General features: G+C 41.6%; 1 protein-coding gene across 2 annotated transcripts in view; it reads left to right on the top strand.

Annotated features, from left to right (window-relative positions):
- Nucleotides 1–26,943, top strand: part of sik3 (SIK family kinase 3) — a 133,627-nt gene that overhangs the window by 35,686 nt on the left and 70,998 nt on the right. For both annotated transcript variants that reach the window (XM_084317414.1, XM_084317415.1), the window contains exons 2-6: nucleotides 9,163–9,279; nucleotides 9,548–9,611; nucleotides 13,675–13,836; nucleotides 20,089–20,213; nucleotides 25,811–25,934. In XM_084317414.1, the coding sequence (XP_084173540.1) occupies nucleotides 9,163–9,279; nucleotides 9,548–9,611; nucleotides 13,675–13,836; nucleotides 20,089–20,213; nucleotides 25,811–25,934 (592 nt within the window). The remainder of the gene's footprint in view (nucleotides 1–9,162; nucleotides 9,280–9,547; nucleotides 9,612–13,674; nucleotides 13,837–20,088; nucleotides 20,214–25,810; nucleotides 25,935–26,943) is intronic.

Below are 26,943 nucleotides of genomic sequence, written 5' to 3'. Positions count from 1 at the left end.
CTGTCCACCTGGTCCGCCACCAGATATTTTAGGTAAGGTGTTGGGGGTGTTCACATTCCAGATGTCAGGCTGGTATACACAGCAGCTACGTCTGATACAGGGGGGAACAATTACATCAAAACAACTGGATGACTGCCAGTAGCCAAGAATAGATGACGGGAGCTTAAAATACCACAGAGGGACACACGCATGCATGCATGCACACACGCGCGCACACACACACACGCACACGCACATGCACACACTCACATTCACACATTCCCTTATGAAGGGAAAGTATGGATGGGCAAACCTGACAAAGTTGCTAAATGTTTACTTACTTTACAAATTAGTTTTAAACACTGAGGTAAGGAGAGGGGGGAGGATCAGGACCCTATCATCTGTAATCTAACCCCATGATGGGCACCAACATCATTTGAATTGATCCAGTATTGAGCAGACTAGCTTCAGCCGGCTGTGACGTACCTAGTCCAGTCCACCTCTGCAGAGCACTCACCCCATAAAGGTCAAACTGTGTGGAATCTCACTTACTCATACAGATCATATTTTACTCGTCTACTGGGTGGTGACTGGTGCTTCATCGCCTACGCACAAATACATGTTTAGATACGTATACCCAGAGTCCCTGACTAAAAAAAATTCAAACGTTGTGCCGTGCTTCTGAGCCGGGAGTATACTTCTCTCTAACTACATCTAAAAGTGTATTTGTACATAGGAGATGTAACGCCTGTCACCATCCAGAGAGTAAAATATTTTAGACATCCGTTTGGGTAAGTGAAATTCTTTGTTTTTTCTTTGTTTATAGACTTTTCCGACTTCCGTAGGGTGAATTCTCTGTAAAGCTAGACGGGACCCTTTGGGAGAAGACTGCATTATAACTCGTCGATCAAATGATGTCCCGACTCCCAAGAGCTTCTTTTCTTCAGTACCAGTGAGGGGTAGCGCAGCTAATAGCCAATAATTATGGGTGGGGAAATAAATAGATTCACTTAAGTATCGGGATTCTTTTATTTACGATTTTATAAATCGCCACGTGGATTTCCAAATCGATATTTAACCTCACTGGATTGCCACGGCAAAGTAGCCAGGCGGAACAAAATATTTATCCTGTTTTTTTCCAGTGGGAAGCATGACGCACACGGATGTAGCCCATGTTTACAGATTTTCTCTATCCATTCAAATGCTTGTTAGAAGTAGAAAGTAGAAAGTAGAAGTAGAAAGCTTTATTGTCATTGCACAAAACAGTACAATGAGATTGGTTTATGCAGCACCTAAAACAACGATACCTACATACCCACTCTACCACACAACACATCCATGATGTACCTATAGACGCACTACCATACATACATGTGTTGTATCCATACTTGCTGACACACCACACATCCATGTACCCACTCATACCCTCTGCTGCATATGCATTTATTCACAGGAACATTCAAAGGTTTAACAAAAAAAAGAAAAAAAGCATTGCAAAATCATCACAGTAGAAAAAAAATATTGCACATCTGCGGAAAAAATACAAATACTTTGTGATACTTTGTTATATTTTTCACAAAAATAATTGCAATCTTATTGTCTCATGGGACCGTAGGAGCTAGTGTGGTGGTTCCTGCCCCCAACACACACATTAGGGCTGTCGGAATGAATTCCAGTATTCAAATAAAAAACTAAAACATTATTGAACAGAAAAAGCATCACTGGTTCCTGTCCCTTTTTCGTGATCTTGCCAAAAATGTGCCTGCAAGCCACTACAGGTCTTAACAAAGCACAGCCCAATGCCTAATGATAGATTCCTATTGGTAATTAAAATACAACAGACAATTACCTGTTTATTGTAAGTGTTCGATGTGGTAACAAACAATATGTCAATTTTATTGATAACATTCCAATTTCACTCTTTTTATAATGGCTTCATATTGAATGATATTCTCATGGACAACTGGGCCCTATTCCCCGTACCTGGTTCAACTAAGTCAATCAAAAGTCCCATTATCCAGATTCAATTAACCCGATGTTTGAATCCGGGATTTCCCTGTTCCTCGAACGCTGATTCAGTCTCGTTAATTCGAACCAGACTTGATACTCAGGATAAGTGCGTGCCGCCGCCTCAGCTGAAAAGACAGCAGGTGTCGATCGCAGAAATCCTGATTTTCTAACGGCATTGATTGATTGATTGATTTAAAATTGTATTAACAGATTGCAGAATGGGTACAATACAGTAAGGCTCAATAGCCTCGCCGACAAATTAAATGCATAATCTATAGGCTAATTTTAAATCCCTCATTACTAGGGTTGGTCACCGAAAACCGGTTCTAATTAGGAACCGGTTCCTAACTTCCGGTTCTGGAAGTTACTTCCGGAAGTAACATATCTGCATTTCGATTCTTAATTTTTTATTTTTTTTTATATATACTTTGTTAATTAATACCCTAGTTACAGTACAGCAACCAAATTAAACTGTATCAAGTCAACTGAAAATGTGAATAGTATGAACAATTTAAAAATTTTTAAAAAATAAATAAAGATTCTCCTGCGAAATAAGCTGTGACCTGCACCTCAAAGAATCGGAAGCGATAATCGTTCAGAACAGGAATCTATATGGAGAATCGGAACCGGAATCGTTCAAATCCAAACGATGCCCAATCCTACTCATTACCCCAATCAATCAGATTATATTTCTTTAAACGTGCCTGCTGGCAGTAGGCTTAATGGAATGAATAATCAAATGAGATCTTGCTAGCGAAAATAATTAGTTCAACTCTTTCAGAATGAGGATAAAAACAAGCCCAAATAGTATATCTAATTGATACGAATTATATTATGAGGATATCTGTACTGTATGTGCTTAGGTATTATGTACTATATAAATACATGGTTCCCAAAGAGAGGCTTGGAGGGAGGCTACAGTTTCACTATTAATCAGGTTTTTATTTTTTTTAACAACAGATGTATGTTTATTTTGCAGCAATTCTTTGTCATTGAATTTGCCGCCATCTTTAGTGTTACAGTACATCCCCTCACACTCCAGTTCTCAGGCTGCAGCTAGTTTAAAAGCTAAAGTAAACCGGCTTCTCTGCTGGCTGTGGCTCCAGAGGAGTTGAACAGTTCTGGCTCTGCTAGTTTATTTTCAATCTTTTGGCGCTTTTTTGGTGGACAAACCACCGCACATGTGCACTGTGACTCGTGACTGGAGTCTAGTTCTGCTAGCACACATAGCCTACTGTGTACAGACGGTTTCAAAATGTATTTTAAATTAGAAAGCAAACAAAATAAATGGACAAGAGAAATCTGAATTTGGTCAGTATTGTCATTTGGACAAGCAAAGCCATTACTTTAAGTTGCAGGCAAGAAAGACAAGTCTGTCCACTGTCTCTGGTTTTAAAACTGCCCTGTTGCAGGTAAAAAAAAAAAAAGAAAAAAAAAAAACGATTTTTTTTTAAATTTCGATATTCGATATCGATTATTAAAATATATCGCGATATTTATCGTTATCGTTATATCGCCCAGCCCTACGTCAAAGGCTCATTCAATTTATCAAGTCACGTCATCAAATCCATCAAACAGCGCATCTCCTCATACATTTTAATCCCAGTTACAATATCACAATAACGTCTGACACTGTCACAGTGACAGTGATACTGATACAATTAAACACTCCTCAGATTCCTCATAATTCATATCCACAATCCGCGCATAGACGCTTCATATGCTTGAATGAAACACAATCCGGGCGCTCCGTTAAGCAAATACACAGCGAAGAATATTAAACTAATCAGAGCCAAACGCCCGATAGGTTTCATTCATTAAAAATATCCCAGCGGGATTCACATTTGCAATGATCCGTTTAGTCCGTTATTAAAATAACTGTCGTGAGCGCCGTATCCGTATAAATATGACGTGCATTATATAGGACAAAGTAAATTCATAGGCTGAATATGATTTATTATCAGCATTTTAGGTAGACCTATTATTTTAGGTTATCCAGCTAACTGAACTAAACCCTGCTCCGGAGCAGGTTCAAACTTTCGGATCTGTTACCATGGCGATTTAGACAATCCGACGTCGGGGAACGGAAATGTCTAGCTTAAGTCAAGCTATGCTGAAAATTATCCGGCTAACTCAGTTAGCCAGGTACGGGGAATAGGGCCCTGGCAGCCCTAACACACACACACACATGCACACGCACACAGTGGGGCGTCATTGCCAGTAAACCATTGGCTCCCTGCTCTCCCATGTGCCCCTCTTCCTTCTCCCTCACTTCCCTCCACTGTCTGCAACAGGAAGTCAGCCTCCCTGGGCCTCGGATGCTCCCGTCTTATCACTGCCAACAGGACAGAGCTGGGGATGTTTTTGTGCGTGCCGCGTTCGTGTGCATGTATCTGTGTGAGAGAGCTTTATGTCTGGGAGAGTTCAGCTCGTCTGTAGTCCCTGCTGATCAGGTTGTGTCGCTGTACTGAAGTTAAAAAAGAAAAAACGTAGAAGACCTGCCAAATGATCCTCTTAAGACTAGGACATCACTCTGAGCGATGCTACATCTCCGCGCTACAGCACATGGTGACCTCGGGACACGTACAGGAGAGCAGCATGTGGGAGAGAATAGTCTACCACCAGTTCCATTTGTTTACAGTATAGAGTACCGAGTTACCACTACACTAATTTGTCTAATATCCTTTATGGTATTAATGTAGAGAATTCTACACTTTGGGTTTTTAACTTTAACTTTATAAAGATAGAGAAGAACAAGAGATAATCTGCATTAGCTGCAGCCGCATCACACACACACACACACACACACACATACACACCCCTCCCCCCCCTGCACAAAAACTCCTAGGGGCAAAACTGTGGCCACTAGAGGGTGGGGACACCTTTGTAGTTTGTGGACTAACCAACGGAGCCAGCTATAGAGCAGCTGGTCGCAGTTTTGTAGTTACTTAGTTTTGTGTGTCATAAGGGATGAAATAAAACCACTATCATGGAAAACAACAGTGTGGGGCTACATCTAAACGTCAGATTAATGTAGTAGTTTGAGGAGCATTATATGGACAGAACAGCTTTCGGAAATGGTAAATGTGTGTTTTTTTTTTTACTCTGATGTATTTTGACGGAGGCTGTGTTTTTTGGAGGGTTGTCCTCGTGGCACGGAATTCTGCCAGAGCATTAGCTCAGTTTAATCATCAGAGGTGACCGTCCGCTCATTCCTGAGTGACAAAAGCAAAGCCCCCTGTCGCACAGCATCGCTGTCTACACCATCAAGCCCATTGTCAGTAAGACCCACTGTTGGGTAAGGCCAAAGGGCCACTACCATATGAGCTGCCAAGTCTCTAAGTCGCAGTGTTATGTAAGACCAAAGGGCCAGTACCACCCCATATGAGCTGTCGAGTCACTAAGACCCACTGTCATGTAAGACCAGTACCATACGAGCTGTCGAGCCACTAAGACCCACTGTCATGTAAGACCAGTACCATACGAGCTGTCAAATCACTAAGACCCAGTGTTATGTAAGACCAAGGGGGGAGTACCAGCCCATAATCTTTCCCAAAAGTAGGTGTGGTCAATGATTTTACCCACATCCTCTGTTTTCCATGCTCCAGTGTGTGCATGTGGCTTTTTGATCACAGCAAACATTGTGTCTGTCAGCTATGGAGGTTCCCTATGGGACTCTTCACACCATGTCCCCTAATATATGGTGATGCAATGGATATATTGCCAGTCTTTGTCACATGCAGGCTACATAGATTTGCCACTGATTATATATATCGCCAGTCTATTTAACATGCAGACTAGGGAGATTGTCCACTGTACTTGTGTGTACAAGCAGAGATATCATTCACTTACCATTTAACTGTACTCAACCTACTGTGTAATATGCTTGTAGAAATAACAATGCCTGCTATGTGTGTAATACAGTTTTCTAATGTGCTATAGCTTTTGGTCTTGTGAATAAAACCGTAGACGAACTGTAGTGAATAATGTCATTACGTGTAATTGTGAGCAGGCTACGTTCAGCTTTGAATCTATTGAGTTGCAACCGTCTCTGTCATGCTTTCATAAGTCCTTTAGAAATGAAGTGACATAAATTGACATCCATTGCGGAATTGTAACTTAAGTTGTTGTTACAGTTGCTCCAAAGCGTTAGAGATGTGACTTCAGATCATGTCACGTTCAGACTACAGCACAAATGTGAACAGCACAGATCATACAGCATGTCACTCAGAATGTGAACAGCACAGATCATACAGCACGTCACTCAGAATGTGAACAGCACAGATCATACAGCATGTCACTCAGAATGTGAACAGCACAGATCATACAGCATGTCACTCAGAATGTGAACAGCACAGATCATACAGCACGTCACTCAGAATGTGAACAGCACAGATCATACAGCATGTCACTCAGAATGTGAACAGCACAGATCATACAGCATGTCACTCAGAATGTGAACAGCTCAAATCACATGGAATCTTATCTTTTCAGTTCTGATTTGGGCCACTTTCATACGTATGCTGATGGAATCTGATGTCGGACACGTTTAAAAAGTAACAGCCAAACAAGAAAATCTGATCTGAGCAATAACTAAAAATTGAGCACTAAGGCTTGCAGTGTGAACACAGCTTTTGTGTGTGACCATTCCAAACCATTAGGCGTGTATAAGAGCCATTACTTTTTTCATTCTGTGAATCATGGTATGCTAAATTGGCATATTGAATGCATTGCAGATGTGCGCCAAGATCGGATCTCATATGTTCTCATAATCATTTATCTCCAAACACTGGGCTACATTACAGCAAGCATAACTTATATACAGTAACACAACACTGAACTTGCGTCTTCAATTTCCTGATGGGTTGAAGGAGGAATTCAGTTTTAGGTTCACTAGGGTTGTCCCGGTTACCATTTGTGAGCTTCGACACAGTATTACAGTGATGATCAGCTAATGATGGAAGCTTCCTTCTTACGGAGTGCAAAGTGGAACCAGTACCAGTAAATGAGAGCTACATTTACCTGTAGTCAAAGTTGTGGTGACTAAACGTCCTTGTCAGAGAAGAAATTACTTTCAAAATTAATGTTTGATTCTTATTTAAGGATTTCTTAAAGATTTAAGATTTAAAGATTTTTGGCACATTCTTGGAATGGGGAAAAGCTAAAAAATAAATCCTCTCAACTAATCATTCAGATCTTGATTTTGGCATCATGGATTATGACGAACGCTTCTAAGCATTGGGATCAGCCCCAGTGAGAACTCTTTGATTCTGTCTCACGGTACAGACGGCATGGACTACCAGTGTTGTGTATTAAAGAGGGATTCCACCATGGGCTTTCATACTAACTCACTTCAATCATTATGTCATCATGCGTTTAGCTTGTCATCCAGTCATGTGTGTGTAGGACCCATGGTGTGGTTGCATAGCAACATTCACATTAGAGACTGTATGTCACTGTATGTCACTGTGCTCACTTCCGTTTTAAGTCCAGTGGCGTGACGCTTGAAGAGGCGTCACTTGGTCAGCCGCTACCATTTTGAGTCTTTGTCGTCTACCTGGGATGACTAATTGCCAGTCTTTAGTAGGGCTGTGTACCAGTTCCTGGAATCTGGTATTCAGTACCCAACAGTACCTTTTTTCAGTTGTAAAGAAAGAAGTCCAAACTTCTCAATTTCAACATTTTGTTATTTATTGTTGTAACACACCACACAAAATAAATCACATGATCATGTATTGTGTTTTTAAATGTTTAAATAACAACATTATCTGGCCATCCTCTGTAAATATGATCAAACTCCTCTGACCTCGTCTGGTCTTTCCAAAGACCCAAGAGACAGGACAGTAATATATATATATTTGTGGAAAAGGCTCCCTCTTGTCTAGTATATTACACTTTTATACTAAACATGTAAAGGTACCAAAATTTGTCTCTAGCATGAATTGGTACTCTGTAGTACCGATGTAATTCGGTCGGCACCCTTAAAAGTTTGGTACCCAACCCTGTTCTCTAGATATAATAGAACTCTTTGCAAAAGACCCCCCTCCCAGCCACCAAGGTCATGGTTTAGTCCAAGTCAGTTTTTCATAACTCACCTCACCTTGTGATAATTGTAGTCATTGGAAGTGACTACAGACCAGTAATTATACTCAGTTTTTGTGTGACCATTCAACATCCACGACGTGTCTGTATCATATGTAATTTGAAGTCCCTCAATGCACATCATTTCGAATGTAAATGCTGTACATAACCCAAGCAGTAGGGTAGCACAGAGTATATAACGAGACACTGGTCACTCTGTATTGAATTTTATTAGTAGGCAACGAGGTAGGGCTGGGCGATATGGAAAAAAATCATATCGCGATAACGATATGATAATGTTATCATATTTCTCGATATCGATAATTATCGAATTGTTATAAGTATACATTTATTTTTATTTTATTTTTTAACAACAGATGTATGTTTATTTTGCAGCAATTCTTTGTCATTGCCGCCATCTTTAGTGTTACATCCCCTCACACTCCAGTTCTCAGGCTGCAGCTGGTTTAAAAGCGAAAGTAAACCGGCTTCTCTGCTGGCTGTGGCTCCAGAGGAGTTGAACAGTTCTGGCTCTGCTCGTTTATTTTCGATCTTTTGTCGCTTTTTTGGTGGACAAACCACCGCACATGTGCACCGTGACTTGTGACTGGAGTCTAGTTCTGCTAGCACACATAGCCTACTGTGTACAGACGGTTTCAAACTGTATTTTAAATTAGAAAGCAAACAAAATAAATGGACGAGAAAAATAAATCTCAATTTGGTCAGTATTGTCATTTGGACAAGCAAAGCCATTACTTTAAGTTGCAGGCAAGAAAGACAAGTCTGTCCACTGTCTCTGGTTTTAAAACTGCCCTGTTGCAGGTAATATATATATATATATATATATAAAAACAATTTTTCGATTTTTTTTATTTCGATAGTCGATATCGATTACGGTATTAAAATATATCGCGATATTTATCGTTATATCGCCCAGCCCTACAACGAGGTATTGCAATGCTATTGTGTCAAGATTTGAATCTGCTTTATGTCGTTATGTAACTTATGTTGGAGGTTGAACTGCTGATGATACAAGGATAAAAAACGACCTAAAAACCATTCTCTCTCTCTCTCTCTCTCTCTCTCTTATAGGTGGCTATAAAGATAGTGGATAAAACTCAGTTGGACGATGAGAACTTGAAGAAGATCTTCAGAGAGGTGCAGATCATGAAGATGCTGAGGCATCCCCACATCATCCGCCTCTACCAGGTACACACACACACACACACACACACACACACACACACACACACACACACACACACACACACACACACACACACACACACACACACACACACGTGGATTACTAGCGATCACACATGCTACTCCCATCACAGACCTGAACCGCATCATTCAGTAGGAAATAGATGGAACAAAGCTTAAACAAAGCTTTGATATTACCTGCCTTTTTTTTTTACCATGTCTTTCAGTCTGTCTGTTGTTGTGATACTGACTACTGCCTCCTTATCTTCAGGTGATGGAGACTGAGAGGATGATTTACCTAGTAACAGAATACGCCAGCGGAGGAGAAATATTCGGTAAGGTGGACTTTAATTGGTCTCACACTCTCATGTCTCAATGGGCTTCCCATGCCCACAGTATAGAACATGAACAGGGAAGCTACTGGGCTGAACTTCAGTGACTTCTGAGGGTGCTGGGTTTTTACCACCAAATACGTCCCATCAAAAGTGCTTGTTTGTGCCAAATTGTGCCACCGAAAAACAGAAATCTCTCTGAAATCCTGCGAGGCGTGAGTTGTTGCAGGAAGACAACACTGATCGCTGTGGAGCATGAGGGCGTACAGCGAAAAGTTAGTTGCGTTGGGATACAGCTAGCTTAGCGTTATCTAAAAGATAAAAACAGCGGTGCCAACAACATGTCGCCCACTTTGCATAGCGTTCATAGACTATTGATAGGGACATGCCATTTCATAAGCGGAGATACCTGCTGTGGACCAAGAGGAAGTATTAATAATTATTTCAAATGGTAACTGTTTTGACTGATAATATGCATTAAGCATTGGGTATGTTGCTGTGCATTATGTCCGCGGAGCGAGACGTACTTAAATTGGTCATATGTGTGTCTTTGACTCCGTACAATATCTTGTTATTGCTGCTGCCATATTCTTTTAAGATGCCTTCTAAAAATAGATTTCCCTAAACAAGTACTCGAGCACTACTCTAGTAATTCATGCGAGTACTTGATTACTCGTGCCCATTCCGGTTTCAAACGCACACACGCTGGACATACATGCAGACCACAATGCAACACGCTTCCAGTATCAAACTCTTCCTCAGGCAGCAATGTGTGTGGAATCCTGTCAAATATATAGGAAGGGGGGAGGGTTCACATCAGGATTATTTAATCATAGGCAAGGTGTGGTCTGTAACCTACGTAAAAATAATAAAAACAAAACAACATTCCTATATATCTGACAGGATTCCACACGCTTACCATCGCTGCCTGAGGAAGAGTTTGATACTCGAAACGTGTTGCATAGTGGTCTGCATGTATGGCAAGCCTGTGTGTGTTTGAAAGCCCATAAAGCGGGGAGCTCCAGTAGCTCACCACGTACCGCGAGTGCTATTTCAGCGCCGTGGACAACCGTGCTCGTCACGGATCTGGGGCTGAGCGAGTTCGAATCCCGGACTGCAGCCGTGCCTTTCCCAGAGTGTCTTCCCCCCCATCTGAACCCTTTCAGCCTGCTTCTGTCGGTCGAACTTGACCAAGTATAAATGCGATAAACGTATAAAAGAGCCAGGGAAATGGCCAAAGTTAAAAAAAAAAAAAAGAAAAAAAAAAGCCCATAAAGCGCTGTAAAAGGGGACGTGTTTGAAGGTATTAAATAATTGTTTGTTTGCATTATAAATAGGGATGCACCGATATGAAAATTTGCCACCGATACCGATTGTTCAACTAACACAATCGGCCGATACCGATATTTGTGGCATTTTTGTATTTTTTTTTTTATTATTATATGAAAATACTGTATATTTGTATGTCTCTAAATGTTTTGATGAATTGAAAATGGAGGACCCTTATGTAAAAAAGCCGAAAGTCTTTTTCTGGTCTTCATCCTCCAGTCCACTGAGCTGTACTGTATTGTACCCATTCTGCAATCTGCCAATAAAGTTCTCAATCAATCAGACAAATGCATAGAAAAGCTCCCACCATAACCATATAACAAAAAATTATATTATTGTTTATGAAAATGTTTTAGCCCTATGCTTGACTATTATTTTAGCCATGGCAACAAATAAAATAATAATAATAAAACGAATAAATAAAATATTAAATAAATAAATAAATAAATAGGCTACACGTCTCTCTTTTTGTGTTACAAATTGTGCTCACCCATATGAACATAGGCCTCTTTACTTACGGTACTTAAAAAAAGGAAACATCAAGAAATGTGTTTATGGTATTAATTCCACCATGCCATGGTGCACTATATCTCTCAACCAAAGCAATGCAACAGAACAATTTTGATTGACAGTCGATTCTGCCAATTACGTCACACCGCTTGCACCCGCCTACTGCTGTTCTTACCACCAATCGGCAAGCGCGTATTCGTTTTTTTTACTTCCGGAATGTCCGCCATTGATTTTGACGAGAGCTCACAACAAAGCTACTAACGTTAGCTCCCCACGGCCGACGAGTAGATTACCAGCACTCCGCAGGATGACTAAACGAGGCATAATGATTTTACTGCAACGAATGTTATAATAAAAGCCTTTCCATACATCTGTCTGATTGAAAACTTTATTAACAGACCGCAGAATGGGCACAACTCAGCACGGGCTGAGATATGAACGAGTAATGCTTGCTATCTATCTAGGTCGTCCTCGGACGTTGCTATGGTCTGGTAAATACGCTGATGCTATTGAACGTGTAACTATATAACGTTAATGCCACAAAACGAATGCCTTTGTTAATCATAAGTAGTAACTTTGATGCAGTAGCATGTGTGTGGGGGCGGCGTTGTGCAGGTCGCTTGACTGAACTTTTTTCAAAGTTTGAACGTGTGGGCCAGATTGACGCGACACAAATTGATGGATATTTATCGGCTACTGCCATCGGCACATTTGAGCTTATCGGCCGATAGGCCGATGGCAGTCAACAAGGCACTTATCGGCCGATACCGATACCCGACCGATATATCGGTGCACCCCTAATTATAAAGGGGCTTCCCTCTTCATCTTTTGTATTTAGCCTTTTTGGGAAACCTATTATCTTGCACTGTTTTGTGTGGTACCTTCACAGCCGGCCCACACTATAAGAGGCGGTGAGACCGAGAGTCCCTCAGGTGGTGTTGTCTCTATCTGACTGAGACAACCTCACCTGAGGGACTCTCCGTCTCCATTATCCCTTTAACCCATTGAACCCGGGAAACACGTGTGTGTATATGCAGGCTATATAATGCATTATTAGCAGGCGTTTCAGGTCTAAATGGGTTAAACTGTTGACCCCGGGTTAACCATGGATTATTGACCCTGGGCTTTTCTGTGTCGGCGGCCAATTTGCATCCTGTTTACTGTATATAGACGGCTGGCATGGGCTATTCCTGGGTGTTATTGTGAAGGAGGTACAGGTGAACGAGTTGCTTCGCACCCATGCCATACTGTATTGGATATGGGGCCGATACCAGGAAAAAGAAATGTCCTATTCATATTATGTTCCGATGTAACATACAAGAAATCACAGCAAAGAGACTTGACTTTCTGCATTTCTGACACATAAATGGTAAATGGCTGCATTTATATAGCTCTTTTATTTATACAATTTGTTCCTCACATTGGACCCATTCACTCACACATTCGCACACACAGACGGCGGAGGCGACCATGCAAGGTGCCAACCTGCTCATCGGGGGCAGTTAGGGGTTAAGTGTCTTGCTCAAGGACACTTCGACACGCTGCATGGGAGGAGCGGGAATCGAACCGGGAACCTCCGGATTACCAGAGGACTGCTCTTACCTCCCGAGCCACTGTCACCCCACACATAGATGATAGATGATTCTTTCTAATTGATAAAACTAGATTTTTGTCCAGTGACCGCTAACTGATGGTCTAAGTCTATACTGTTAGATATAAAATAATATATCTGATTGGTACGCAATGTTGATCGATGCTTCAAGTTTCGGGCTCGGAATAGGTATCAGTGCATCCGTACTTTTGGTTCTGTAGGGATGGGGCATTTACTGGAGCTGAATGCCACTAGAATTAGGGTAATTTAGACCGAAAATACTCTCCAAAAAGAGAAGATGAAAAGGTTATTGCTCAGATTAGAGTGTTGTAATCCCTATGAGGTTGTTTTTTTATTGGGTAAAAAACACTTTTTAATAAAATTGCCCTCCAAAAAAAAGATCCCCTCCAGATGAGTTCATATAGGATAGGGGGAAAACAGCTAGAAAGGGTTAATACTTTGGGTTCTACTTAAGCCAACTTTTGAATGTAACCCGTTTGTCAATTATATGAGAGAATTCGCTGTCCGATGATTGGAAATGTAGAGCGGACAAGGGAACTTGAAAATCTCAGCTAAATCTTTGTGCTCTACTGTGTGTGTGTGCGTCCCTCCCCCCTGTCCCCCCCCGCACTGCAGACCACCTGGTGGCTCACGGGCGCATGGCGGAGAAAGACGCCAGGAGGAAGTTCAAGCAGATCGTAGCGGCGGTGCATTTCTGCCACTGTCGCAACATCGTCCACCGAGACCTGAAGGCTGAGAACCTGCTGCTGGACCACAACCTCAACATCAAGATCGCAGGTGTGTGTGTAGTAGAGTTGGACCACAACCTCAACATCAAGATCGCAGGTGTGTGTGTAGTAGAGTTGGGCCACAACCTCAACATCAAGATCGCAGGTGTGTGTGTAGTAGAGTTGGGCCACAACCTCAACATCAAGATCGCAGGTGTGTGTGTAGTAGAGTTGGACCACAACCTCAACATCAAGATCGCAGGTGTGTGTGTAGTAGAGTTGGGCCACAACCTCAACATCAAGATCGCAGGTGTGTGTGTAGTAGAGTTGGGCCACAACATCAAGATTGTGTGTGTGTGTGTGGTAGAGTTGGACCGTGTGCTCCATATTCAGTTTGTCTTATCATCACTATCTCTCTCTCTCTCTTTATCTCCTCTCTATGTCTCTCTTTCTCCCTCTCTCTGTCTCTCTTTCTCCCTCTCTCTCTCATTCCACCCCCCCCCCCTCAGTGCACTGAAGTGATAATGGACTGCTGTCTCTCTCAGAGCAAACAAATACATATATTATTATATTATGTGGGCTCATATATATGGCTAAAGCAGCATACGCTATTGTTCAAATGTAAACTCAAGTTTTTCTCTTGTAGATTGGGTTGACTGATGCATCCGTTGGTCAGATTGTCACATTGTTAATTGTAGTTAATAAAATACAAATTTGTTGCCATTAATCATCGCACCCAGATGGGTGCTCTCACATTTTAACACGATAACGAGCATGACGTGTGTATGTACGTACGTGTGCAGTTCGACACGGCAGAAGACATGGTGCCCCCAGAACACCGGTCCACCATAAATCCTGTTATACAAAGCCAACCCTGGCAGGACCGTCAGGACGCCACCCTGCTCTCACCCTGGCGCCGCTTAGTGCTAAGTCAATTGTCACAAGAGGACCTGTTTAATGTATTTAGTCAATCAAATCCTTTATTTAACCAGATACCGGTAAGCATCATTGAGATTAAAGACGGCTGGCATGGGCTATTCCACAATAGTGTTATTGTGAAGGAGGTACAGGTGAAGGAGATGCTTTGCACCCATGCCATACTGTATTGGATATGGGTTGAGCATACGTAGTAGTAGAGTTGTACCACAACCTCAACATCAAGATCGCAGGTGTGTGTGTGTAGTAGAGTTGGGCCACAACATCAAGATTGTGGGTGTGTGGGTGTGTGGGTGTGTGGGTGTGTGGGTGGTAGAGTTGGGCCACAACATCAAGATTGTGGGTGTGTGGGTGTGTGGGTGGTAGAGTTGGACCTCAACATCAAGATTGTGGGTGTGTGGGTGGTAGAGTTGGACCTCAACATCAAGATTGCGTGTGTGTGTAGTAGAGTTGGACCATGTGCTCCATATTCAGTTTCTTATCATCACTCTCTCTTTCTCACTCACACTCACTCTCACTCTCACTCACTCACTCACTCTCACTCACTCACTCACTCACTCACTCTCACTCACTCACTCACTCACTCACTCACTCACTCACTCACTCACTCACTCACTCTCACTCACTCACTCACTCACTCTCACTCTCACTCTCACTCACTCACTCACTCTCACTCACTCACTCACTCACTCACTCACTCACTCACTCACTCACTCACTCTCACTCTCACTCTCACTCACTCACTCACTCTCACTCACTCACTCACTCACTCACTCACTCACTCACTCACTCACTCTCTCACTCTCTCACTCACTCACTCACTCACTCACTCACTCACTCACTCACTCACTCACTCACTCACTCACTCACTCACTCACTCACTCACTCACTCACTCACTCACTCACTCACTCACTCACTCACACACACACATATATTATATTCCATTTCCCCCCTCAGTGCACTGAAGTGGAAATGGACTGCTGTCTCTCTCAGAGCAAACAAATACATATATTATTATATTATGTGGGCTGATATATATGGCTAAAGCAGCATACGCTATTGTTCAACTGCAAATGTAAACTAAGAGATACTTGGGCTGGAGGAAGTAAAGTAAGAGGGAGAGAGCTAGTGGTTGAGAGACATTCACTGTCTGCAACACAATGGACCTGTCTCAAACCCTGCCCTCTTTTCTTGATCCTCCAATCACAACTGTCGCTTACCTCGGACAAACCAAGTTTGTCCGAGGTAAGCGACAGTTGTGATTGGAGGATCAAGAAAAGAGGGCAGGGTTTGAGACAGGTCAATTAGAGCGACCGGTGGGAAGAAACTTTGTACTGTCAAACCCAATCAAAATGGACTAGGTCTATATGCTTTTATGGCATTATAATATAAATGCTCTTTTGTTTTATCTTATTGAAAATTATGAGTCAACATATTAGGTTATTCTATGTCAAGATTGTAAACTATTGCAAATATGAATGGAATGTTGTCTGTGCCATTTTTGCCATGGCTCAAACACCAGACATTTATGCCAATTATATTTTACTTTGAGTGAACGTAGCTATTTTAACATTCAAATCCATATGTCGGCGTCCAGAGTAGAGATCAGACAGACTCTTATCTGTCTCTGACATCTGGACACATTTCAATAACTTTGGGGTGAGTGTTTGAGAAATATGTCGCCTGCATTTCATGCTCAGGTACTGTTGAATGAGTACGGTCAGTTAAATGATATGATGTGGGAGTGCAGGAGTGATGAGACGTGTAGACTGTTGCCAGGTTGAATCCTTTTACTTCCCAACATAAAATATAAATACAACAACGGATGTTGCAATGAATGGCTACAGCCAACGGTTAACGATCTAAACAACACCAGAAAACCAGTTTCCCAGAATCCCTAGTTTCTGAACCCAGAGTCTTAAAGGAGCCGTACCGTAGAGTTTGGTGAATGTCTACATGTCCCAAGTGGGTTATATGAATATGTACTGTTGGACTGTGGTAATTCCATGTACGAATAAATAAATGATGATGATGATATACTGTCGCCATCTTAATATGAATTTTACCAGCTGTGATATGTAGCTAGAGTAGCGTTGCATATTACAGCGGGGGAACAGCAATGTGTAGCTTGGACTTTTACATATGAACAAGAGTTTACCAAAGAAATTTCAGCTAATATGAAAATGTTTCAACTCGTAGTATACATTTGTTTTTACCATCCAAGGGGTCGAGGACAGTAGGACACTAAACGGGGTCCCTTGATATTAAAATGGAGTCCCCTGAAAAATGTCCTAATGAAATTAAAAAGACTAATGATGTCCTGTCGTTACTTTGAAATAAGTCCAATGGTTCTTGGACTGCATAGCAGAATCTGCAGCAGTTAAACCCACACTGCTCGCCTGCCAGTTGGTCCTGAACAGCTCACCAGAGAGCAGCTTGTTTTATTTTAGTTGTTGTTATTATTATTATTATTATTATTATTATTATTATTATTATTATTATTATTATTATTATTATTATTATTATTATTATTATTATTATTATTATTATTATTATTATTTAACATTAGGACAAAATTAACACACAATATTCATTCTATTTTGAATGTTGTGGTGACTTGTTTGGGAGCACTTTCTGACCCCAGTTGGGAACCTCTAGTTAAAAACATAGCCATTAACATTGCATAGGCCTACACACATCTTGCCATAGCGTTAGCAGTTTGTACAACACAACGCACGTTTTAACTATGGTAGCCCGCCAGCTAATACAGTCAATGAAATGTTACCGTAGCTACTAGCTAGAAGAGGAGGAAATGGGAGTCTGAGAGGCGGGGTGTTTAAAGACAATGATAGGCGTTTATTCAACATCCAAGAAGGCTAACATACAACTGTGTTTTACTAACTCCAACCGGGACTATTGCCGCTTTCCCACTGCATGTTGATGTTATGAACTCCTCCTAACGTTACCGGAGCTGAAGGTCCGTGACACTAAAATGTCCGTGCGGTCCCCCAACCCATAGATAGTTCTAACTCACCGAATTACGTAATCCACCACAGTTGCACTCCATATTTAAATAATGTTAGTCTAAATAAATGTAGACAGATAATGTACGTATTTTAAAAATAGAATGAACAGAGCAGTGTTGTTTTTAAACAGTACAGTGTGTGTGTGTTAGTTTGATGTATGCTGCCATTTATATTGATGGTCTTCTAATTTGTTTATTTATTTATTTTAAATAACAGTGACACTTTTCCCTTTGATAAGAAATCCAGCCATATTCCTTTCATTGTATTTCAAATACTGCACTTTAATTTCAAGCAGAAAACGAATCTTTCCATTAACACTTTGGCGACCACAGTCTTGTGCCGATTTATAGGCCAGAGGACAGAGGTTTGTTTACAAACCGATGTACTTTCTAAGAGCTATATATATAATTTATAGTATTGCTATCTGTCCATTCTCATTGTCACTTGAGTGCATAAACTGTGCCTTCATAATGGCTTAAAGGAAATAAAAATCCATCGGTTGGTTGTCATTTTATAGCGTCGTGAATATAAGGTTTATCGCACTTTTCGTCTCGTCTTTTTTCTGGGGAGCTAGATAATAGGCTAAACGTTGGCGCCGTTATATCAAACGCCATTTCTGCTGTATATATACGAATGAAATAAAACAAACTGCGTAGCATCCGGACTATTACAGAGCATCTATGGATGAAATGGGGGCGACGGGGAACGCCGATTAGTATTATTTATTAGCAATACAGTGTGCGTTCAGGTAGCCAATGTCACTGATCGATAACGTTAGGTTTTAAAACAATGTCCAATCCAGCTGTAATTTGGGGGAATAGTATCCTACCGTCAGGCCATGTGATCGCCGGCAGCATTTCATCATTAGTCATCGGAATCTGGTAGATCGATATGTCCATTGGCTAATCATAAATCCCATTATTCCAGGCTGAAATATGCGTTCGGTAACGGGATCAAAGATGGAGGGTCTTTGTTTGGAACCGAGGCTCACACGATCCGCCCACAGACAGTGAAAAGAATTTTTTTTTCAATCGCCCTCAATTATACTGCAGTGGAGCGATGGCGCCCCTAAGCGGATCTGGCCGGTATTGCATGTTTCGAAAATCAAATATGTGGGTAGGTCCTGCATGTCGATCGCGGACGTTAATAGCGTTATAAATATGGAATAAAACAATAACTCTTGTGGCTCTGGTCCTCAACGGGTGGAATCGAATCACGAGTTAACTTGTGGACGGTCCACATAGTGTTAAGAACTGACAATCAGGGAATTTAAACATGGTTGACATTGTTTTTTTGTGTTTATATTAAAGAAAGGAAAGTCTAGTGCTGACTGAGCATATTGTTTGTTTGCACCAAGTTAATACTTTGACAAATGTAGCCTATATTTTTCAGTCAGTTCGGTCTTTGTGTGCCAAACATTATTTAAAGGGGAACTATCTTATAAATGGCCTTTTTCAGTGTTTAGCATTGTTTCATAGCTATGTGGACTTATATTAATATGATCTATGTCTCTAATTCTCATATTGGCGCATTCTTCCAATTCTCCTCTCACAATATTCACCCTCACTGAACTGAGTCATCTGAAAATGTGCTGATCTGTGATGTCAGAGATGTCTCGGCTGCATAATAATGTGCACGGTTGGCCCCTTGCAGCACCACCGTGGCCTCCCAGGCTCAAAACTGCTTAAGATCTTGAGGTAGAAAAATGCTGTTTTTGAGTACTTCATTAGAAATACAAAACAATGAATTAAAAAAAAAATTACAGAGGTGTTCCATAGACTCACAGGAATTGTGTAAAAGTTCCCAAATGGTGAAAGAAATAGTAAAATAGTTCCCCTTTAAGGCTGTAAACACTAACACTGTAAACCTTTTTTTTGTTTTTAATAAATGAGAAGCATGTTTAGATTTTTGAGTGTACATTTTTTTTAAATAAAAATGTCCGTATATCGAACCGAACAGAAAACCGTGACCCCAAAACCGTGATACGAACCGAACCGTCCATTTTGTGAACCGTCCCACCCCTAGTATGTATACTATAATATCTGATTGTTTTGTGTAGGTTACACAAAAATGTTACCGCTTCGAGAATGTAAAACCAGATGATCCAGAACACATTTTGTAAATAGTATTTAGTTATATTACATTGGTGGCAGTTGGTCATACCATGAACACTCGACTGGAGGTCTATGTTTACCTGGCTTTCGCTCTGCTGCACGAGGCCGAGGATATATGGCGGGTGATTTCATTAGGATTTTGTGGCGTGTGTATTCAAGAGCATTTCACTAAGATGATTGAATTTCCCAGCAGAAGAAAAGCAGGTGAAATTAAATCAAGCCTTTCTCTCCTCCCTCCCTCCTAGACTTCGGCTTCAGTAACCTGTTCTCTCGGGGGCAGCTGCTGAAGACGTGGTGTGGCAGCCCACCGTACGCCGCCCCAGAGCTCTTTGAAGGCAAGGAGTACGACGGGCCCAAAGTAGACATCTGGGTGAGTTGAACACGATACACAAATGTCTTAACTGGTTTTATGTCATTCAGCCCTCCTGGTCTTGTACAGTGTCCTTGACTCTGAGTCTGAGAAAGACGCTTCTCTCTTAAAATCCAATTTATTATTATTATTATTATTTGGTCTACAAAAACATTTAAAAAAATCTTTTAAAATGTATTTGTCACTCGCAATTGTCACTAAAGATGAAAACGTTTATTCAAAGGCAACAGGAGCTTGATGATGATGCGGCTCCTCAGTTCAGTTATGATAAAACAGCAGCAGCTGTTCCATCCAATGGATTTCTGTACCTTTTAGGCTGTGGATGACAGACCTACAAGTAGGCTACTGTGCCTACGAGGACAACACATAGGAACTTGGACCGGGTCATTCATTAAAGTCATTAACCCTTTTTTCGCCAATGACGGATTAAGCCGTCATTCCTCGCCATGCTTAATCTGCCAATGACGGATTACGCCGTCATCGAGATCAATATTTCAAATTTCTGTCATGGTATTCTTATTTCACCGACTAATCCTTGACGGGTGCTGTGGATCTCCACTCAACTCTCCAACGGTTCAATATCGCCACCTGGTGGCCGATCGGCCAAACCGGAAGTGGGGAAGTGGGGCCGGAAGTGCTTGGTGTCCCCCCTATTCCGTCCGCCACTCGCTAACGCTCCCGGGGCTCCATCTCGACACACTGGATAATCGATTGGTTGCCATAACTCAATAAACAACGTTATTTGGACGTATATAGTATTATACAACCCGGAAATGGTTCATCTAGATCAACATCCCATAATAGCGATCTTTTTGCTCCACGCTGATCACCCAACGGTAAGAGGAAGCTGCGGTGAGTTTCAGCGTTTTTGATTATTATTAACCATACAAACTGCTCTAATCTATATATCACCCATACAACATGAATCATTTAACGTCGGTCATTGCATTATAAACGACCCCCCCCTCCGGTCACCAGCAGATGATGAGTCATGACGTTTAGGACCTTGTACAATTGAAATTTTTAATCTGACGTCAATAGCTATCAAATTGCATTTGATGATCTAATATATGCATAAATGGCTATATCTCACGTTCTATGAAATACAGCAGAAAACGATAAAAACATATTTATACTCTGGACGGTATTTTAGTATGAATCTGTGAATGAAAAAGTAAAACCTTCCTACATCCTGAACGATAGCTAATCGATGTTGAATGGGCCATAGTAATGTCAATTTAGCAATACAATTTAAAAAGTTATAGCCCTGCAAAGTAGATGAACATCTCCATAGACAAATAGAGCTGGCAGAGAATGGATTAGGACGAATCAAAGTGGTGGCGGAGAATGGGTTAACAGGCTTACTTGGTGTGAGAGAGGAGACTTGGTTGAACACCCCTTGGTTACCTACTACAACGTTTTTAATTCAATTAATTTCTTTATTTTCTGTGACGTTTAAACGATGGCTAATGATGATAATCAGACCTTCGCTCTCTCTCCATGGTGCTGAAATATGCGTTTTCACTATTCTCTCTAAGTCGGGCATTACATGCAAATATTAGGCATTGTGAATGTGAGAGAGACATAGATGGATTTTATTGTCGTGTTAAGAGAGGGATATCTGTGGCTTTAGTAATGTTCTCAAAATGTATTTGCATTGTGGATATAGTCATTTTATTGTTAGATTTTAAGGACGTATAGACTAATCAATTTGAAGCACAGGGGCACCTTTTCACTCTTCCTTTATGCATTTAACCCCTTATGCATAGGGAACATTTTGCATAAAACGCCGGACTATTGCATACCCAAAGTAATTTGCGATTTATTCTTTAACCAGCCCACTTATAGCACATGCATGAGTCTGGTCTCTTTTGAAAGGAAACATTCTGATTTCAACAGGAAGAATCACTGAGTGCTAATGTAATAAGAGTTACAAAGGTTTGAAGGTTAGTTTACTCACTAGGGCTGTCGCAATAACCGCATCACCACACTCCCGCGGTGTGTCAAGTCACCCGTGGTTGGGGAACAGACAACCACGAGATCCGCGGTAAAATAAAAGGGGCGCCATAATTTTTTACTTTAACTCATTTAATGACGAGGCGTCCGTTTTCCAGTAGCATGAGCTAACTTCACGTTTCGATACAGTTTACAACTCACCGATGAAATCAGGATTTATTTTCATATCCCGGACTCGAGCCCCCAATGTTTACCTTTTCCTGTATTAATCTGAACCGTAGTAGAGTACAGGGGAGCGTTCTCCTAACACTCCAGGGCCGAAGTGCTGGTCATGTAGCTTGCTCAATGTTATGCTAACGTTACACGCAAATCAAGTGCTGCCTCTGTCTACCGTCCCCGCTACACTCTGACTACATCAACGTTTCCCTAACCCCTACTCTCACTTCGTTAACGTTATCATAGATATTATGATCTGTAATGTCAACTGGATATTAACGTTAGCTTTGTTTTAAATTTATAACGTTAGCTATATGCTAGCTAGCTTATCTATAACGTTAGCTATTGGCTAGTTTCCCCCAATGATGAACAATGACACGAGTTGTGATATTTAACTAGCTATGTATGTGCATTCACATTCACTAACGTTAAAATAGTGTTATAATAACGTTAAATGTTCGCTCAAATAACGTTCGTTTTAAGTTGGAGAAGGGATGTGTGACTGACTATTGGCTGCTTGCGTAGACCAGACCTACAGTATATATCCCACAACGCATCACTCTTAACACTTTCCGTGCCAGCAGGGGGTGCCAGAAATAGGCGCTTGAGTGCCAAAGCTGTAGTCAATGGAGGGCGATCATATTTGCGAACACATAAACTATATCTTAAATTTTGGCTATGTGTCTAATACGCCCGTCGCTTATCAATGACTTGTTTGCAGTCAACATTGTCAAAACGGATTGTTTTTTAATCGGTTCATTTCCGTTTTATACCATTTTGAAAAACGTTTTTTTTTTTTAACTTTCAGAAAAAGAAAAAAAATATTCTGCAGGAATCGCGCTTTACTGTAATACACAAACGTTGTCATTTTTCGGCCTATTTATGAATCATTTTCAAATAAACGCTAGATTATCGATAGTATATGTGTACTTATGCACGCTATAGAAGCGGGCTGAAAATCGATTATCTTATTTCCTGATAAGCACACACACTCACAGCCACACACACACATATGGGACACGTTGATATATAGGTGAAAACAGCTCTGGTTATCCCAAGACTGGTAAAATAGATTCCTTACCTCAGATCAGATGTTCTCCAAAAAGATTATTCCAATTCCTGATCGCCATTCCAAATATCGATCGCGTTTATTGATCCAACGCTGGGTGGTCGAAACACATATTCCACACTGTTCTGCGGCTCTGCAATGAGTGGGATCGGCTCGGATTACATGCCTGACAAGTAAAATGAGGAATCCGGACTCTTTTTTTCCCATCCATTTCATTCAGTCCAATCCAATGGGGTGCAATACCATCCGGAGAGATGATAGGGGGCGGTATTTTCCCTGTTCGAGCTCAGACAGATCCCCACTTGTAACGTGAGGCTAGATTGATGAAAAATGAATGGAAATTGATAATAAAAAAATAACGATTAAATAACGAGATTTCTCGTTTTTGGCACTCAGCGCATGGCATGAAATAACAAGATTTCTCGTCGTTGGCACTCAAAGTGTTAAAGGAGCAGGCAAATCTACTGTTATCACATTTCAGAACGTTGAGGGACAAATGGATAGATTATCAAACATGTTTAAAATAGTTTCGGGACTCCTACGACCTTAGAATTGTTGTTTAATCACGATCGCGGGTAAACTCGCATGTCTTAATAATAAAATATTAACAAGTATATATAAAAATTTAAAAGAAAAGTGATTTTTTTTTCTTTTTTTATAGAAGTGCGGTACCACCTCATCCCGCAGTGTTTAGCCACACACACAACCGCAGTGGGAAAATGTCATACCGCGACAGCCCTATTACTCACGTTTGTTTATTCTTTGCCAGATGCCTGTTTTTGAGTTCCAGCTGAGAGGTAGGAGCTGGAAAACGGTTCCATAGCCTGAAGTCTCAGCTAGTACAGGTCCAAAGTTGATAACAATCCCACGAAAAATTTGTATTTTACAGACGTTTTTGCAATGTTTGTATGGGTAAAAATGCATCCAAAATGGCCGACCGCTCATTCATTTGGACGGTGAGTGAGAAATTCTCAAACAACAACTTATCCGTCTCCTTCTGTCTTGTAATGTAATATACCATTAGCTCCAGAATCTCATTGGCTACAAAAACGGTCAATCATTTTCACCGTCAGAGGTGACTGGTCCATTCACGGCCAGGCCGTGATCACTTGTCTGAAACCGGCGCTCGTTGGTTGTTCGGCCTTGTAACCCGAGATTGGAAGCACGTAATAGGTTGAGTATGGTGTCAATCGAATGGCGGCCATTTTAGCTTTCCAACAATGTGTAGGTTGATTGGCAAAAATACAGCGCTAGGCCGAAAGGCGAGGGCAAAGCCCTGTGAAGGGCCCATGCGTACGTGACGGCCCGGCCGGGGGGGCGCCGAACGTTAACATTTTAAAACCTAAGAATCTGAGAAGACGCAATTAATGTGTCCTTCACATTTTCAGAACTTCTTATGACCGACTGCCATCAGAAGGTCACGTCTAGTCATGGCATCCTACTCGAATAACACTTATCAGCAGCCAGTGTGTTGTTATTCCATCATTTATTTTCTTTGTTGACAAAACATGGACCATGCTTTAGTTCTGCCTATTACTTCAGCCAATCTCTTAATTACATCAATAGTGTGCTGTCTAAAAGGGAAAACAAAAAAAACATTTGTTAAAAAAAAAAATAGTGTGCTGTCTGACAACCAGGAAATGCCCATGAGGTGTATGTATTGTAGTTGAAATCTTGTAATCCATACACATAAACTATTTTTCTTTTTGAAGTTACAACAAGATTGTGCCAGTAAGGCATTTTTATGTTTAAACTGAGGGAAATGTTTAGTTATGTTGAGTTTGTTTATATTGGCCGACTCTCAGCCCCATAGTTGTCAGAAAATAGTTATTCCAGCTTTAATTGTAATTGACCACCAAGTTGAATAAAGATTAATTAGAATCCTCCTATTCTAATCCTCATATTGCCTTGCCAACCCCTTTATTGTGTCTTACTCTTATTCAACAAGTACTCTTTCTGACTAGTTCTTACTACACATCCTTACCGGTCTGTACCAGGTCCATTACTACTAGACACACAGTTCACAGTCCGGCTGCCCGTCGCCATGTTACACACAGGGTGATTTAGGAATGGATTATAATTATAGGAAAACGTATCCATGTCCACTTTTCACCCGAGGGGTCAAGAGTGTAGGTTCAGCTATTTGTGGCGCAACCCTGGGGTTCTGTTAGGGATTCAGTCACTGTCTTGCTCAAGTACACACATTGATAGGGATGGACACGCTGGCCGTTAACGGGGTTCAAACCCTTGATCCCAGTTATGGGATAGTCTCTCTAACCACCAGACCGCTCCACCGCCCAAAGATTACGGCCTGTTAAATCGGTTATCTTTAACCCCCCCCCCTCCCTCTCTCCAGAGCCTGGGTGTGGTGCTGTATGTGTTGGTGTGTGGAGCTCTGCCCTTCGACGGCAGTACCCTCCAGAACCTGCGGGCGCGTGTCCTCAGCGGGAAGTTCCGTATCCCCTTCTTCATGTCCACAGGTGAGAGTCTCGCTGGACATCCATGAGTGAAGAGTTTGAAAGGGGCATGTTTCCCGATTCGCGAGGAGGACGTGTGATAACTGGACCCGTAACTCGCCGACGTGTTCTGCGTCTCGAGGGCTCGGCCACGTCGGCGTCCGCCCCACATTCCTCCGGGTGGCGTCGCAGAGAGGAGAGCAGATGTCTAGCGAACTGTGGACACTATTTCCTCGTTCCATTTTCAACTGCAGTAGAGGCCCAAATCAAGGAAGGTTCATGAAACGGTTGAGGAGACGGCAGTTTGCTAGGTGTCTACTCCCCTCTCGCGATGTCACCCGGAGGAATTTCTCACAGTGCTGAGTTCTCGAGACATGGAACACGTCGGTGAGTTACATGTCCAGTTATCACACATCCTCCTCGCAACAGAACCATGGGATTAAGGTTCAAACTCAGCAAAGTGCCTTTTTAAAGGAATAGAGTGGGCAGTTGAAACCAGAGCTTGATCTTAGACCCAGTTTTTGTTTCACCACCTTTTGTGTTTTATGATACTTAATATATGGAATAATGACACTGTAACTCATCAGCGTTGCCCCCACCAAAATTCTCACCAGCTACACAGCTGCCGAATCCAATGGCAGCATCACCTGGGAGAAAACATTTTGACCGTGATAATTCTTTCTTCATCTGCCAGTCATCATGCTTAGGAGTTGGCTTGCTTATAGTAATAAAGGTTCAAGACAAAGTAATATCTTTGTCAGTAACTTAATGGGACCACCTACAGTCAACTAGTGCTTATCCAAGCTAGTGAGACCAATTTGGTAGCCTCAGCCTCTATACCACCAAACATCACCACCTACACCACAGCCTCTATACCGGCAAACATCACAACTACACCACAGCCTCTATACCACCAAACATCACCACCTACACCACAGCCTCTATACCACCAAACATCACCACCTACACCACAGCCTCTATACCACCAAACATCACCACCTACACCACAGCCTCTATACCACCAAACATCACC

This window comes from Notolepis coatsorum (genome assembly GCF_963971535.1).
Source record: "Notolepis coatsorum genome assembly, chromosome: 1".
Lineage (NCBI taxonomy): Eukaryota > Metazoa > Chordata > Actinopteri > Aulopiformes > Paralepididae > Notolepis > Notolepis coatsorum.
This window is presented reverse-complemented; position numbering and strand designations above follow the sequence as displayed.